General features: G+C 38.9%; 1 protein-coding gene across 7 annotated transcripts in view; it reads left to right on the forward strand.

Moving 5' to 3' along the window:
• Positions 1 to 17286, forward strand: part of CABIN1 (calcineurin binding protein 1) — a 120436-nt gene that overhangs the window by 92271 nt on the left and 10879 nt on the right. For all 7 annotated transcript variants that reach the window (XM_052798162.1, XM_052798167.1, XM_052798166.1 and 4 more), the window contains one exon: positions 12248 to 12539. In XM_052798162.1, coding sequence (XP_052654122.1) covers positions 12248 to 12539 — 292 coding nt within the window. The remainder of the gene's footprint in view (positions 1 to 12247; positions 12540 to 17286) is intronic.

The raw sequence follows: 17286 nt of genomic DNA on the forward strand, positions 1-17286 counted from the left end.
TTTAAACCTCCAGATAGTTCTTCTAGTTCCTGAAGCAAATCCCCTGTCTATCACCAGAACACTGCCTCTGTTCTTTAGATCTTTTCGACGTAACCTCAAATAATGCACATTGCCTGGTCCTTCCTTCAGTGTGTTAACGTACATGACAAACGCTTCTCAGAACTAAAGTGCAACTGTGTTAGAGGTGCTGGTTAATAGGTAGAAGAACTTAGAAGGTGAACCTTCTGTATTATATAGAGTTAAGAGGCCTTCCTTTTAGGTTTTTTCCACCTAGTGGAGCTGAAAAAAATTGAGGCTGTAGGTCAACTCCTGTAACAAGGTTTAGTGCTGTCTACAAAGCAGATACTTCTGTGTCTTTTGTGAAAGGTTCCAGATTTTTTGTTGTTGTTGTTTCCATTTAAGATATGTCCCTTTCAGTGGAGCTTGAACCTTGTGTTTTCATGCACTATTCTCTTGAATCTATGGGTACTTGTTCTCCTCATCTCATTTTGATGAATACTGTTTTACTGGTGATTATTGCCTTGACCAGGAGGGTAGAGGAGGTTCAAACCCTCAGGGCAGACTCCGTTACACAGCATTTATTCTAGACAAGATTACCTTCACACTACATTTCTTCCTGAAATGGTGTTAATTTTAGTTGTCAGGAGGCATGCCAACCTGTGTTTTTCCCTGTGCTATGTAGAAAGTCTGAGTCTTGAGTAACCATAAAAATTTCCAGTTGTTAATACTGAGATAAAAATTATCTAACAGTGTGTTTAGTTAAAATGTGCATTTGTACAGTGCATCTCTTAGCAGAGTAACAGGAGAGGATGTAAGAGTAAAGGGAGTTTATTAGATTTTCTTGGAGGTAACTTTCTCCAATTTGTGCCCCTCAGGAAGTCAGTAACTTTTTTCCATCGGACTATAGAAGTGAACAGCAATGTTGAGAGGTATTCTAATAGAAGTGTTTCTTTTCTCCTAGTCTGGTATTTAAGATTTTAATTTTTTTTTAATAAAGAAATCTGGGCTCAGCATATTAAGGCTTTTTTAGTTTATCTTAGGGAAAAAATAGGCGGCATCACACTGATTTATGACTTCAAAATAAAAAGAATTTGCTAATAAGCTGCTTTAAAAAGTAATGTTACCGTTTGCTTTTTGGATGTGTTCACCTTTTTAAAAACCACTCAACAAACTTGCATGTATCAGCCAAGTTACTTGCTGGGCTTTCTTGAGGATTCTGGGTATGCGATTGCTATGCCAGCTCTTCCAGCAAAGTCAACAGTTACTGAGGCATGTGGCAAAACATCAGAATGGTGAAAAACCTGCACACAAACTAATCTTGAAAGTAGATAGAATAGGTGAGCTAGTATTTAACTGCACCGGAAGTGATGAGATTTCCTGTTAAATCACTTGAAATAAAACATACCTCTTAATGTGATGCACTTTTGAAGCTTGTACACGTTCGGTTTTAGGAAACAGTCCCTGCTAATGAGACTATTACATACTGCACTCTCATTTTCATCTATTTCTAGCAGGATCTTGTAAGCCCTGTGAAGCTGCCCTACTGCTAGTGTAACAGTACGAATTAGTGTGGAGACACAGGAATAGCCGCTCTCGTAGACATCTGTCTGTTTTCAACAGACTGAACCCTGTTTTATTTAAAATTGGCAAGTATTTGCCTTCTGTAAACAAATGAGTCATGTATAGAGCTGCCGCAGCACAGAGAAGTGCTTTGTTATTGGATAGTTTGAGTAGGTTTACAGGGCCTGTGGTTCTTCAGTCACTTATCCCAAGAAATTGACATTCAAAAAAAAAAAGTGAACATAAAATCCACCTTGATGTATGTCTTTCTCTGTTGGCTGTTGTATTTTACAGGTCCAGGCAGTATATGGTTTCTTTATGAAAGTTTTCACTTGCTACTAAAATAAGGAATTATTTGAATTATGGCTTTTCAACTTTCTTCCAGACCAGTCAGAGTTTTTAACCTAAATATTTAACAACTCCATTGAAATCTTTTTATATGCCTCTTCAGGCATAAGCAGGAAACAATACAGCAATCAGTAAATGGAATTTGACAAAGTGGGTTATTATACTTTTGTGATGACATCTAATCTTTTTAATAGCTTGGCAATACTGTGACCCTTTCACTTGATTTTAGAAATCCTCTGTAGTCCTCGTGACTAATGCAATGTTGACATGTATTGAGCCAATGAGACTCTTAACAACTTCTTCTACAAAGTCAGCTAAATACATGGGGAAGAGGCTTAGAAAGGTTGGCTCCGAGCTTTGAAGAAGGCAGAAAAACATGGTGATACAAAACCTTGCTACGATAAATTCCTGCGCTCCTGGAGAACTGTTGAAATTGAAGTATTCTCTATTGAAATATGATACATCAACGAAGAAATAAGTGTAGATGCTCTGTCATGAGATCTTGCATAGGGTAGCGACATAGCCTGCTCGTGCCAGGGACAGAAGATTGTGTTTCAGAAAAGGGTCCTTTATACATGGGGCTGCTGTTCATAGTTCAGGTGTTGCTTAATGTCTTTACAGGATGCTTAACAGTATGCTTGTGCTTGGACTGTAATAGCTTTAACAGAAAGGTGTACCTATGTGTACTCAGTACAGACTTGGATAAAATGCTGTAACATTAGACCTCTAGTGGGGTGAGGAACCTTACCAGTTAAACAAAATCAGTTGAGCATCATCTTATCAATTAAACATCATCTCAAACTTAATTGGATCCAACTCTTGCTTTCAGGAGTAATTGATGTTTTGCCATAGCAAACGCAGTTTTGCTTTACCAAATCCTGCTAATGGGGGCTTTGAGTTTTTAATGTCTAATGCAGAAGCAGCTGAAGATGGGAAACAGTCATTCAAAGAGGCTACCAAAGAGAGACTTGTGAGCTTGAAGAAGCTGCTAGTACATACAATATAAATTAATCCATGTATACTACCATATTGGAGGGTGGGGGGGAGATCTTAACTTTATGAATAACTTGTACTGTGTTTGTATTTGGCTAGGTTCAGTGTTACTTTAAGAAGTATTTACTGTTAAACCATAATGGTGAAGTAAAACCTGAGATTTTAACACTACCTAATGTGAAAGTGAAAGGGGGGGAAGACTAAAATGTACGCAGGGTTTATTTGTGTTTAATAAAAAGGAAAATACTTTATGGTGTGTAGGAACAGAGTAGCATGAACGAGATTCCAGTAATTGATATAAAAATGTATTCAGTGTAAGTTGCTGGGAGATACCTTTCGGTATTCCAAAATAATAATTTTTAAAAGTGATGTATTCATCAATTTCAGCACACTTTTGTTCAAAATCTTAACGAGTAGCGATGCAACATTCTTAAACACTATTAATGCTGCTGTTTATCTTTCTTACCGTATCCTCAGAGAAGAGGACAAAGGCAATATTGTCTGATCAGTTTTCAGTGTTACAGAAGATTGCCCAGTGAAGACTTTGAAAATAAATATCGTTTTATCTGTTACAACAGTATAATCATCAGCCCTTCAGAGAATTTTGTTTTGCTGCTTGTTGCATATTTAACTGCTCTTGTTGGAAGTCGCTGAGTTGATCATATGACTAAACTAATGTATGCTGAGGATTTAACAAAATATCTTCCCAAATATTCACATTTTCTAGTATCACCTATTGACCCTTTAGCCTATTGAACTGTTTTTAAAAACAAGAGGCCAAAGTTCCGGAGACTACTTAAATTTAGTTCAGACTATGGCAGCTTCCAAAAAAGGGTGTATGACCACCAGTAATGACCCATCAGGAGTGGGGTTGTGACTCAAAGATATGTAATAGCTTATGCTAGTATTTAAAGTCATGAAGTGAGTAGTCCTGCAATTGGAAAAGGTGGGAGAGCGGTAACTGAGGGAAGAAAGTAAGTAGTTCTGGTTGAATGTATGAGTTGTGATGGTGTTGGAGTTTTCTGAACTTTTTTGTTGTTTAAAGTAATACCTCTGGAAGACATGATAGTGAGTCATAGTATAAGAACATAGCATAGTTAAATCAGCACTTTAAAGTGAGAACTGCTGCTAGAAGTAAGCCTGCTTCCTTGGTGGCTGCTCTTTCCTCTGCCGTGGTATATGTTCCTCTGTGCTGGCACAGGCATTTGTATGGCCGTGCAGCACACAGGAGTGGAGAGCAGGTGTGGATGAAAGTTACTCCTCCTCTTTTTGTCCTTTTCTGTTTAAGTTCTGCAGTGTGAGCAAGATTTTTGATACACACACATCAAATGGGCTGAAATTGCTATGCAGTAGTGGTCACTGTGTCATTAGTAGTTAAGTTACTAAAGCTACACTAGAGATTAATTCACTTTGTGGTCAAGCAGCATTTTGAAGTGTGCTTGTTCTTTTCTTTGATTTTTCTCAGTCTAAGAATGTTATCAAAAAGATTTGCAGAGATCCTGAGAGCAGTCGGCTATTGCTCCGAGTTATAAGATATATTTTTAGTCTTGCCAACTATGATTTTCATGCAAAATTAATGGTCCCTGGAAATGGAATGCCAAGGAGGCCTTGTTGAGGGACAGTGAAAGATTTAGAGGCAGACTAGTTTGACCTTGATGTAGCATTACACTTAAATGTGTGTTCCTGAGGACCAAGGAGAGGATGTGCTGGCAGAAAGCAGTTGTGAGGCTTCTAGATAATGAGAGAATTTCTAATAAGCCTTTCCACTGACTGCTTAAAATTGGTCATATTAAATTCTTCATTTTATATAGAATGATGATGTCTGTGATACTGTTAAGGACGTGTCGACATGGGAAAGTTATTGCAGCAAAAGCTAGGATGAAACTTCATAGTGCACAGAATATTCTATTAATGCATGTTGAGATACCTCAGTCTAAGAACATATCTGTCTTCTTTTTTTCTTGACTTGCAATTTGAAAAGGTATTTTTATTACTGTGGACTCAATATTGAATGCCTTAATACTAAAATTACAGCTTTCACTACTGTTTAAACTGTCTCAACAGGTAGCCTAAAGAGGACAGGTAAAACTTTGTGGTTGTGTGTTAGGATATACTGTATATCACCAGTCCTGAGTACTGAATTTATACAAAACAAATAGCTTAAAACATTGCAGGCATCAACATTGCACACAGGGCTGGATTTAACATCTCTAAAAATACAAGAATGTTCAAAGGCAAAGTTCCAAAATGCCACTAAGTCTCTAGTCCTGTGTTTTGACCCTTGAGAATATGGGACTGTATGTAGAAAGTCCTAGTAATGGGTAGCATTGTAGCAGCTGAAATTCCTATTGGCTCCTCACAGTATAGTATATCATCTAAATGTCACGAGAAGGGGCTATTTCAACATTACTGAGTTATTTAAGACTCACTGCTGCCTTAGCCAAAAAATCCTTGCTCTGGGACCAACTCCATCCCTGAAGAGTGAGGGAGAGAAAAGAAAATTTCAGCCACCCTTTCCTGCTCCAGCTGCCAAACCTCGAGCTCTCCCTGCACCATTCTGGCTGATCAAATCCTCCCTTTCTCCCTTAGCTTCACTTGCCTCTTCCAAAGTAACACATCCATGACCACCTTCTCCCACTGTCTGGTGCCAAGCTCCCAGTGCTCTCATTGTTTCCCTTTTTAAACCTGCAGTCAAAACTCTTCAGCAGCTTTCAGTGTCAGATCTAATTAAACATGATGCTTCCTGAAGAAGCTGCCACTAGAATCAAAACAAATAAATTTTATTATAAACACAAAGGCACAATCAGGTTATGCAAATCAGCCGTGCCTTTCAGGCTCCTGGCGGGCTGCCAACGTGATCCCTGGTTTTATAAAGTTTTGCTGCTTCTGTAATACAAAAGCAGTATTTGTTGAGGAAAGGCACTGTTTTAGTGCTGCTGTTACTCCTCTACTCTAGTTCCAAAACAAGTAACTGAGGTCTTGTTTTCTCCTTTCACCGGTGTTTAACTCTTCCCAGTGCTGGCAATGGGTAATCTTAAACTGCAGCCTAGTACTGAAGAATTTTAGGGGATCATAGGTGATGGGCTTGCTGGGGGGGGGGGTCTGCAGCTGGAACCACGCGCAACCTCAGAAGTGCTCAGATTGACTCTGCAGCATCAGTCTAGTGGTGTTACAGTCTCTGTGTTGGACCTTACAGTGAATGTGAGGTTTTATTTGGAATGGAAAAAACTGTCTTCTGTGAGTGAAGCTAGAGGGCACTTCAGGGGATTTTTCCCCTTCTGCTGTGGAATGCAGTCAGCACTGCAGTGACATGGTCTTTCAGGCTTTTTTCTTCAAGGAGAAAACTTGTGAGCGACTTGTTTGAACTGCCTTCAATGTCTAGAGCATTTTCTTCTCAAATTCTCACTTAAAAAAAAAATACAACCACAAAACAACAAACCACCAAGCTGTTCTCTTCAAGAAACAGCTAAAAGCCTTCTATAAAGGCACTTTGCTGGGGATGGGAAGAGATAAGTAAAATATTAAATAATTACAAAATAATCATCTCTAGTTCTGCCTCGTGTTTTCCCCCCCTTTTTGTTCCACCCACATGCTGCTAATTTTCATCTTTTCTTCCTGCACATCAAGACGTCAGAGACTGCTTACAGAAAAAGTTGTTTTTCCTGAGTTGTCTGTATGCTTTAATGCAGCAAAGATGACAAGAAAGGAGAGGGAAGGAGGAGGTGCGGATAGGGGGGACAAAAGGACGAGCTCTTTCATGGTCTCACTCCTACCAAAGGGTGACCATTTTCTTCACTGTTGCATTTGCCAGTTGCCATGGCATCCCCCTCTCACTCTATCCTGGAGGTGTATTCTTGATATAATTAACAACTCTCCTCCTTCTGTCTCCTGCAGAAAGCAATCATTAAGTGAACATGAAGGAAAGAAAAGTCACTTTTTATCTTTTACTTTGTCTATCAGTGTTTTTCATCCTACTACCTTATCTCTGTTGGTCCAATAATGATGTTTTTGTGTATGGAAGCATTGCTGGAATATGGCTGCTTGTGTAGAGCAGGACATTAAGCCCCTGCATGCATTTGTGTAAATGGAGGATTTTGTTAGGCTAGAGTGCAGTTCAGTCATATGTATATAAACCTTCATTATTTTCTGTATATAAAACTGTGATCTTGGGAAATAAAACTGTAATCTTAGGAAATATAAGGTTCTTTAGAATCTGGATCGTGAATATTGCTGCTAGTTCTAATGTACCTTGAAGAAAACTTCCAAAGGACATTTCTTTCAAATATTGCTGCAGAGCGATTGAGAAAAAAATATGAATAGGCATAGTTCAATTAAAACACAATGTTGAACAGAAGTTGGAGTGGTAGTTGTGGAATGTGGCCAGCATATTGTTTAGCCAGTTTGTATGACAGCTTCCAGGCTTTGTGGTGATGCGCTGGTATTCTTTTAAAAAGATGCACCTTTTTGTTAGGTGGATTCTGACTTCAGTCCCATTAGGGTGCTAAACTCAGACATGGGAATAATAAAAAAAAAAAAAAAAAACAAGAAAATGTTACGTAACAGTTGCAGTGCCAGCATCTTTCATTAGGAAACTTCTGTTGGGAAGACTGTCACTTTCCCATTCTATGGAACATTTGATCGTTACTTTTTCCCACAGGCCCGGAGCAGTGAGCCATTCCAGAAGTAGTATCAGTAAGGTTCCTGTAGGATTTCTTTGTTTATCAAACTGTGTTTTGAAAACAACAATAGGTATGGTAAAAATAAACCATTGGTCAGGTTGTCTGGTTTATGACTTTGCAGCTAGTCTAGGAAGTGAAATTTTTCTCATGTTTTATCTTAATGCTCAATTTCTTTTTGCCTCTGCTGTTGTCTCACTACTGAAGTGCCTCACTGGGAAACTATAGGGAGCTGTTTTTTCCACTAACATCCCTGAAAAAATTCTGCACTTTTGCTGCTACTTTTCTTGGTGGAAGGCTGTCCCAGTGCTGGCTTTCCTGCATTTTCTTTACTTTGTTTTTGCATCAGTTTTCAACATGGGAAGGGTTTGTCCATAATCTCTGTGAAGCTGAATGAACTCTCCAAGAAGAGGCGTATGCTGAAATATTCAAGGTTTTAACAAATAAGGAGACTTATTTTGTCACCTCTATAAGTCAGAAATAGTCACAGTTCACACAAACACGCATGCTCATTATTCATTTAGATAGCAGCTTTATACAGACTTCATAACAAAGAACGTTTTTGCCAAGTATTTTAAAGAAAAGCTAGTGGATACTTATGGAAGTAATGGATTATTATTCTCACCGTCTATGACGTCATTTGGATATTAATAAGCCTTAAATGTTTCTTGCATCCACTTTGATAGTATAGTAGTCAAGACAAAAGTAGTACTGCATACTCTTCAGTACCTCATCTTGTTTTTAAAAATCCAGAGGGAAGTCTGATCTTGACAAGATGAACCTGTGATTACAATGAAAGATAGGAAGAAGGCAGATAAAAGAGTTTTATTCTTATTTCAGTTATATGCACTTCTTCTGTAAGTAGCATCCTCATCAATGTAAGAAAAGATTCCTTTCCTCTTGGTGACTAAAGCCACTTCGTAATAAAGCTACTGTATTTCAAATGCAGTGGTGGTAACAGATGCTCAGCACAGTGAGGTGGATTGGAGAGGGGGAAGGAGAATTTCTGTAGTTTTTACTTAGTGCCACAACAAAGTAAAAACTAAAAAAAAATCTCATGAGAAACCACATAAAACACTGGTAAAGGATTGTCACCATTCCTCAGTTTCCTATTGTATGTTTGTGGAAAATAATCTTTATTATGCTTTAGTGCTGGTATAGCAGTAGAACTAGATGAACATAAAGTGCTTCTGGGAAATCCAAGACTTCCTGTAATGAGTTTTTCTGGGTTTATTTCTCAGATGCAGTGTTACAAAGTCTTGTGTTTTCCTGGAGGCAGTCATCTGCAGGATGATGAAATGTGGCCCCATATGTCTTGAGTAGTATAGTTAGTGACATTGCCCTGACCTGGGTTTTGTGAGTAGCATCACTTAGTGATCAGAGGCACTGGAATTCTTGCCCCTATACTAAATTCAAAATCTCTTAAAAGAAAGGAACATGTGCCTCACTGTGGCGCTTGTCTTAGCTTTCTGCTTACAGCTTTTGGGTGGTCTTCAGTTTCAGGGTCCAGTAAAAACATATGAAGCAGGTTTCAATCCCTTTTCTTAGGGCCATGCAAGTTGCAGAATACACAGTAGCCAAGGGTGTGTTTAACACTTTGACTCTTATTTTAAAGATCGCTTTCTCTTCCTTTTTCTTCCACCCCCACACCCTCTTCTGAGAGAAGAAAGTCATTGAGCAGGTGGGTTTTTTTTTCTCCTCTCAAGGGCTCTGTTTCATTGGGTTGAAAAGAACCTGTCTATTTACAGAAGCCTTATACAACTCTTCACCAGGTCACATCTGGAAGATTCCTTTTAAAGCCATAAATCTTTGGTTGCCATTCTTTGGTATAAGGCTGCACTTTTTGATTACACATTAGAATTTTTAGTCATGATTTTACTGAGACAGAAACATCATGTTACTTTCAGCTTTATTCTTTTGTGCAAATAAAATGTTACTCTCTTTATGAGGCAGGTTGATTCTCTGCAAAAAAAAATTACTCTGCCCAAACCACATCTTCACCTGGAGGAACCAATTCAAAATAAAATCTGATGTATATTTCTTGTCCCTGATACATCATCTTCATTTTGAGAGAAATAAAATATGAATTTGGTTCTGTCTGTGTACACCAATAAGGGCTGTTTCAGTCTCCACCTTTTCTATGTGCTGGATCATCTACAACTTACAAGATGGCCTTTTCAATGTTTGTCACTGCCTCCATTGCCTCGTTAAATGCGTGTTGGCCTGCCACTGGGATTCTACCTGACAGCCAGTTCCAGTGGCATTCCTCAGACTTACACCAGGGCATCATCCTTTCTGATGCCTTGGATGATGGGTTGGAGTGAACCCTTAGTGAGTTTGAGTGACACCAGTATGCTGGAGAGCAGGGCTACCTACCGTTCAAAGGAACTTCAGTAGACTGGAGGATTGCATTGACAGGAACTACCTGGAGGTTCAACAAAGAGAAATTCAAAGTCCTGCACCTGGGCCAGAATGACCCCTGTGCAACATAACTGGCTGGAGAACAGCTCTCCCAAAAAGGATCTGGAGCCCTGAATGAGAGGTTGAACACAGGTCAAAGGTGTGCCCTTACGGCAATGCAGTCAGAGCGAGCTGCCTTGCTTCATCCTGGAGAAGAGAAGACTAATGGAGGGTGGGGGTATGGAATTGCTGTCTTCACCAGAGAGGAAGAAAACAGATGAGAGGCACTATTTAAAGTTGCAACAAGAGAAATCTGGATGAAGTGATAGGAAAAAATACTCACTGTGAAGGTGGTAAAGCACTAGAACAGGGGCCCAGAGGAGCTGCGGAATCTCCATCCTTGGCGGTATTTGGAACTGGGCTGGACATGGGCCCTCAGTAAGCTGATCTGACTTTGAAGTCAGCTCTGCTTTGAGCACAAAGTTGGACTAGAGACCTCCAAAGGTCCGTTCCAGCAGGAATTACTCTGTGACGTTGTGCCCCTTCTCTCACTAATCATTTTTCTTCTGAGTACTATCCAAATATTGCTGAGTTCCTTTCCAAATGTCCTCTTTTTGTCTCTGGAAATAGCTGTGCATTTTTATAGAATTATAGTCTGAGATGCAGATATATTTTTAACAAATATGTACCTAACTAGTAGTACCTTCGTGTATTTCTGCTGAGAAAATTTTGGATACAATACAAGCAGAGAAACGTCAGGTTCTACATAAGGTATTATGTAAGTTAATGAAGTGCATGGGTGTGAAGGGTTTTCCCTCTAAATCACGGCTGAAAACATTTCCTCTAGTGATCTCACTTCTGGCTTAAGGCTTTCTTCTGCAGCTTAATTTCCCTCAGGTTTGTGTGATCCCATTTGTGTGTCTTGAGACCTTTAGTTCTGGAACCAATGCTTTAAACGTCAGAAGCTTGTTGCTTTCAGAGGCAGAATAGACCTTTTTTGATCCAATATGATAATTGTTGTGACTATAGCTGCTATATTTTATTTTTTTGTGTGCAGATGGAATCTGGCAGGTTTTAATCGTATGCTTTTTAGAGGTTGATTAATCAAGTTCAGGAACTTCAAAAATACATTCCACCAATTATTTAAAAAAAAAAAAAAAAAGTACTTGTGTGCTTTCCACCTCTGAATTTTAAGTATGTATTTTCTGCAGCTGAAATTTACTCTGTTCTCTCAGTGAAATTCTGCTGACTCTTCTGGCATTGTAATAAATCTTTGGTCATCTAGGACATTAGGGCCCAATTTGATTTTACATTTGACACCAGAACTCCATATTTCTATTTCAAACACTCTTATCACCGTGTTTAAAATGATTTTTTCTTCGAGGCAGAGGTATGAGACAGACAATTAAACAATTGAGGATTCCATTCAACCGTATCTTTTACGGTCCAGTAAGTCTCCATTAAATGAAGACTGTAAAGAGCATGACAGGCAAGAATACTTTATTTGGTTGCTGATAAAAATTACAGGGAAGATACTTGTTTTATGGGTACTTTTGTTCCTTTCTTTGGTAAATTTATGTCACCCTTCTACCTTCTGTCTATATAATCAGTGACACTGCATTGAATTCTTAGCTCTGGCTTTGGAGAAGAGCATCGCTCTTGGTGCCACTGCAAAGGCACCAAATCTTCCAGAGCATTGTTCCAAGTTGGACACCAATGTTACTCAGTTCTGCTGTTACTGGGAATTTATGCTTTGGGGTTAGGCTGATCACTTATTTTGCAAGAAATGCGTTATTCTGCTTTCTCCTTTTTTTCTCACGTCATTCATTAAGAATAATTTCTTTTAAGAATTTGCAAATTCTCTTAAAGCACTGCAAGTCTGTTTGTTCAGGTCAAGGGTTTGTCAACATATTTTTAAATGAAAGAAATGTGCTTCTCTTCATAGGAGTTTGTAATTCATGCTTAATAACAGAGTTCAGGAAAGTATGTTATGTTGTGAGGGATTTATTAAATAAAGCATTGTAAATGTGAATATGAATAAATGACCAAGTGTTAGTTTGATAAATAGACCGTAAAGAACAGAAAAATAATCCGTAAAGGAGAAATATTTCTTTATAATAGTGATTGATTTTATATTCACTTTAGCGAGAGTGTTTTCTGTCTACAAAAAGTTGTACTGCTTGCAGTTGTCACTGAAGCAGGTAGCATATGCAGAATTACTGGCACATATTTTCTCACTGTCTCTGCCTGCCCTTTTTTGTTTTATGTAGTCCACAGGAGAAACACCCACAACTCCAAAGCATACAAAGGACAACAGAGAGAGCTTCTTCCCAGTAACACCAGCCACACTGCATCCTACCCCAGTGAATCCAGACACTGTGACTCCTGAAAATCTCCTGAGACTGAATGATTTGCATTCCAAATCCAAACCAGCCTCTTCCTCTTCATCCTCCTCCTCCTCGGCATCTTCAGTACCTCCATCCCAGGAGTCACACAGGGACACTGAGCATCTCCGGAGTCAAAATGTAGAGACTGCTCCCAGCATGAGTGATCTCACACGTGGTAAGTCTCAGGGAGACGACAATGGTTTGGCGCTCTCTAATCGGTTTGCCGAGGCCACATGGTGAGTCAGTGCCTGAGTTCTGCTTCTGTCCCATATTATGATCACTAGACCACATTCAAAAGGCTACACAAACAGAGATTTTGTCTTGGTCCTGAATTGGGCACATCTACACAATTAATATGTATTTTAATTACTAGGGTAGATTAAAAGAGTGACCACTGTCTATGTAACTTGCATATGAAATCATGGAATAGCAGCCTAAAAATAGTCATATGTTTTAAATAGAGAATTTAAGTCTAGTAGCATAACTTCCCCCCCCCTCCCCATTTGTTTTATTTTCTTCAAAGAGATGAGGATCTAGTTCTTTAAAATACCTTAAATCTTTAAAAAAGTTAGAAATTATTGCAATTGAAATAAACTGGTGGACAGCCTACATCTGACTTACAAGTGCCTGATTAACATAATTAGATGCATAGCTATCACTGCCCTGTATATGTGCGTGGAGATACATAACACCGTGAAAATTCCAAGCTTCTACACGGTTCATAAAGTTAGTGTATTATCCCTGTTACTTTTCACATTCGAGAAAAGAAGCATCTGGCAGGACTGGAATGTTGGAAATACATTATTTATAGCCCTAGTATGTTTATGTGCAAGGTTAGAGTACAGAAAAGGATTGAAGAAACACAAACACAACAAATGTTATTTATTCTATAGCACGATCGTGTGATTTTAGGACTGTGTTATGTGCTTGGTCCTATACAGTTTGTCTAGATGAGGAAAGAATTAAATGAGAATGCTGGTTTGTTTTGTTTTTTTTTTTTACTGCTCTGTCTGTCTTGACTGCTGTCATGGCAGGTTGCCTTGTTAGCAGTAGTCAAAATCACTGTGCAGGGCAGTACTGGTCCACTTTGGGGAATGAAGTAAGATTAGACCCTATTTCAGACTTGCCTCGGATGCCCAAAAGAGATGGTTGTGCTTATTTGTGGGATACTGTGCATATTAAGGTGGCAGAGCACCTCCCATAGCCTGTACTTTCTTGCAACCTTAGCAAGATCACTTTCTGAAAAAGCGTCTGCTGCTGCTTGTGCTCACTCCATCTGTTCACAAGCTTGGGCTCTAACACGCTCACAAAATGCCATAGACAAATTCATAGGAGCCCAGGTAAAGTTATGAATGAACCATATACATAACAGGTATTGTGGAAAGTGACAGGTGAGGATACAGTGGAAATAGTGCCCAGATTTGTGAGACTTAATCGTGCATAATATTAATAATGAATAGCCTCTGATCTAGTCTGGATGTTTTGTTAATCTGTTATTGTGATGTTCTGAAATTTTTATCTTTATACTTTTGTTATTTAATTTCTTTCCATATGTAATCATCCTTGGCATCCGAATGCACATAATCTTCTGAATTTGTCAGCAATGAAGAGCAAATTAGGGAGAAATCAGTTTTCCCAATTTGCTAATCTCTGAGTACAGGACAAAACCGAAATTTAACATCCAATATTAGCAGTTGCATTATAATCATCTAATTTTCCTTTTTCACAAATCCAGGAAGAGATTGTCTTGGGAGGGGAAGAAAGGAAAGGGGAGTGATAAGGAAGAAATGGCTTAGTCAATGTGTAAATGATGTTTGTTATTGTCCTTATGAAGCTAAGGAATGGAGTTGCATAGTGTCATAAGATATCTTGGCAGGCTTGTTCAACAGGGAATAATTCGGGTTTGTGCCTAGACAACAGGGGAGGAAAAAAAATTAATCCTCTGTAAAGTTGCTGTACGCTTACTAAGGAGACTGGTAGGAATGACAACGCAGATAAGAACCCATGCATTCTTTCGGTTTTCAAACAAAACTCACAAGCATTTCTGATGTGCTTTCCTCTCTGCAATTTCGCAGGCCACATTGCAGTGACTGGAACATTTATTTTAATCTTTTGACTTCCTAGGCTTTGTTAGGGTTGTAAAGTTACATATTGTTCTTCTTTCGTACTTTCTATACATCATCTTGGTTGAGGGAGATGGAAGGGTTAGCTGCCAGAATTACACCCCTGAAACAGTGTCTGAAGATCAAGAGGCTCTCTCTGCAGAGCTCTTATTCCAGTGCTGAATGCATGCATTGTATCTGGCTTTCTGGCTCTCAGACGTACCTGACAGGTCATTTCTCTAGCTGAGACACACACCAATTACTGCTGTGTCCTTTCTTTTGCTTTTCTTTTTAATTCTCCTGTCTCTGCATCCACCTCCTCTAAAATAATTCTGTTACAACCCTTTTTCATCTGCCTTCCATTAGCTCTGTTTCTGTAAAAACTCCTCCCATTTTTAGAGTAATCTGTTTTCATCTTTTTTCTTTCTTGTCACCTCCTGTACCTATCTGTTCATGTGAAAGTATTCCACATTAGAGAGTATTAGCTCCTATTGTTTTCTGTGACTTCACCCAGAAAAAGGAATGGCTTTCCAAGCAGTGTTGATGCTATGCCACTCATTTCTTTTGTAAATATTTTAGTGAGATTTTGTCTAGTACATGACTAACTGGTACAGAATACAGCGTGATGACGTCCAGCAGCAAAGTGATGATAGTGGTAGTTTCAGCACAGGAGCTTCCTACATTTAGGCATAAATGTACATGGGACTATTGGCCTTTGTGGCTCAGCCTAAAATTTTCTGTGGGGAAACTAAAATAGGACAATTAAGATAAACTCTCTGCAGTCTGTCATGCTGTTCCAGTATTATACTGTTCTAAATTGCTGAAAAATCTTGACATTTTCTTCTTCTTCATTATCCTTATTCTAATAATGATTCTTGTAAGGAGTGAACAGGAAAACATTCACATCTGAGTTTTGGTACCAAAAGAAGGTTTTTATACTTGGAATTATTTAAAGTTACGTGTTTTGCTTAAAGCTAGCTATTTACCAAATTGGAATATAAAATCAGAGTAGAGGGGTAACACTTCCCCACACACACATTAAATTTTTGTCCCTTTAAGGCCTGAGCATTTCAGTATAAAACCAGAGTCATGATATAGCTGTCCAAACTTAGAAATTGAGAGCTAAGGAAGACAATTCTTTCTGTATTGTGCAGGGAAGTTGCACTCAATAAGCCACATGAATATCCTGCTATAATTTCAGATGTTTGTTGTCTAGACATAACAGGGCAAGTAGAGGTGTCAATGTATTTCAACCTGTAGAACTTTTAGAAGCACAAGAAATAAATGGAAGTGAGGACAGTTGTGTGGAAGGGCAAGTAGCACTATTGCAATAGTGAGCAATGAAGTGAAATTGTTTATGTGTGTGTAGGCAGCAGCAGACTCCCTAAAAGACAGATGTTCAAAATAAAGAGGGGTTTGAAGTGGTAAGTCCTAAGAATTCGGTAATGATGTTGTAATATGGTGGTTCATCCTGTAGGCTTTTAACTGGGCGTCAGAGTCATAAGAGTACTTTTAGGTGTAAAGAGCATCTTTTCCAAGAAGTCTGTGGCTTAGTTTATTTTAACAACTGATACATGACCTGAGGTTGATACTGAGTTCTCAGAAGACTGAGGCAATTTACGTGAGGGAGAGAGAAATACTGCAAAGAGTGTCAACTCTATAATTTTGCATTCGTAGCATCTGTCTTCGTATTAGAACAGTGCATGCCACAAGGGTTCACCTTGATTCCTTATGGTTTCTAGATATCCAGACATCAGTGGACATTCACAATACCTGTTTCTATGTGAGTGAAATAATGGAGATTGTAGGTTGTCATCTTGAGTTGAGTTTAGCCACATACTGATCTCGGTGTCTTCTGAGTTTGCTTGTCCTAAATTTCTAAAGACAAAACACGGATTTTAAGAGCCTGTAATTCAATGCACAGAAAACCTTCCGCTTACACAAAATGCCTGAAGTATTTGGCCCTGTTGGCCATACCTTATTTTAACTCTGGATTTCAATTCAAACTTTCAGGTACTTCTTAAATGACTGGGAGTAGTAACATTCAATTGCAATCAGTGTCTTACCTTGGTTTTTTTCTGCTGAATTCAAAATCGTGCTTTAGAGCACAGAGTTGTTCTCAACAGATGGCTCAAAAAAAGCTGAAACACAGAAAAGGTTAGGCTGGCCAAGGACCTGTGGCCTCACGTGAACCTTCTTCATATTGTAGTTACCTGGCATGAGGATCCTCTGTTAAATGCACATGTTCTTCTACTCCGTTTTCTTGTGTCACTTGCATGCAACTTCCTTTCATTACTTTCTCCTTTGTTTCCTGCGTTGACTTATCCTGGTTTTCGGCAGCTGTCTTCCTGAGTTCCCAAGGCTGAATTCCTCCAAGGCTTTAAAAACTCTTTATTAAATACTTGTAAGCCCATGTCTTTTGTACCATCCTAGGGTAGAAGCTCCTATTCACCTGTTAGTGACTGCAAAGTCACTAATGAAAATCAACAGGCTGCCTTCAGCTAGCTCTGCATTTGCTCTCTCTGATCTCTTGCTGCTTTAGCCTCCTTGGCATTGGTATTCTCACTTCCCCTTGTCTGATCCTTGCTTTTCATGAAGCTTTTTCTTTTTCACAATGGGTGCACTCTGAAAACAACTTCACTGCTGAATGTCAGCAGGAGGTTTCCTGTTTGTGAATGACTCTTAATTCCTCTTTGCCTAGTGCCTAGACAGTACCAGTCAGTCATGTCTTTTCCTCTTCCCTTTGGAAGTAATGCTGGTTTGCTTTGCTATCGCAACAAATGCATTCCAGAAGATTTTTTGAGTACACTTAATGCCTAT

Source organism: Harpia harpyja, chromosome 9 (assembly GCF_026419915.1).
Source record: "Harpia harpyja isolate bHarHar1 chromosome 9, bHarHar1 primary haplotype, whole genome shotgun sequence".
Taxonomy (NCBI): Eukaryota; Metazoa; Chordata; class Aves; order Accipitriformes; family Accipitridae; genus Harpia; species Harpia harpyja.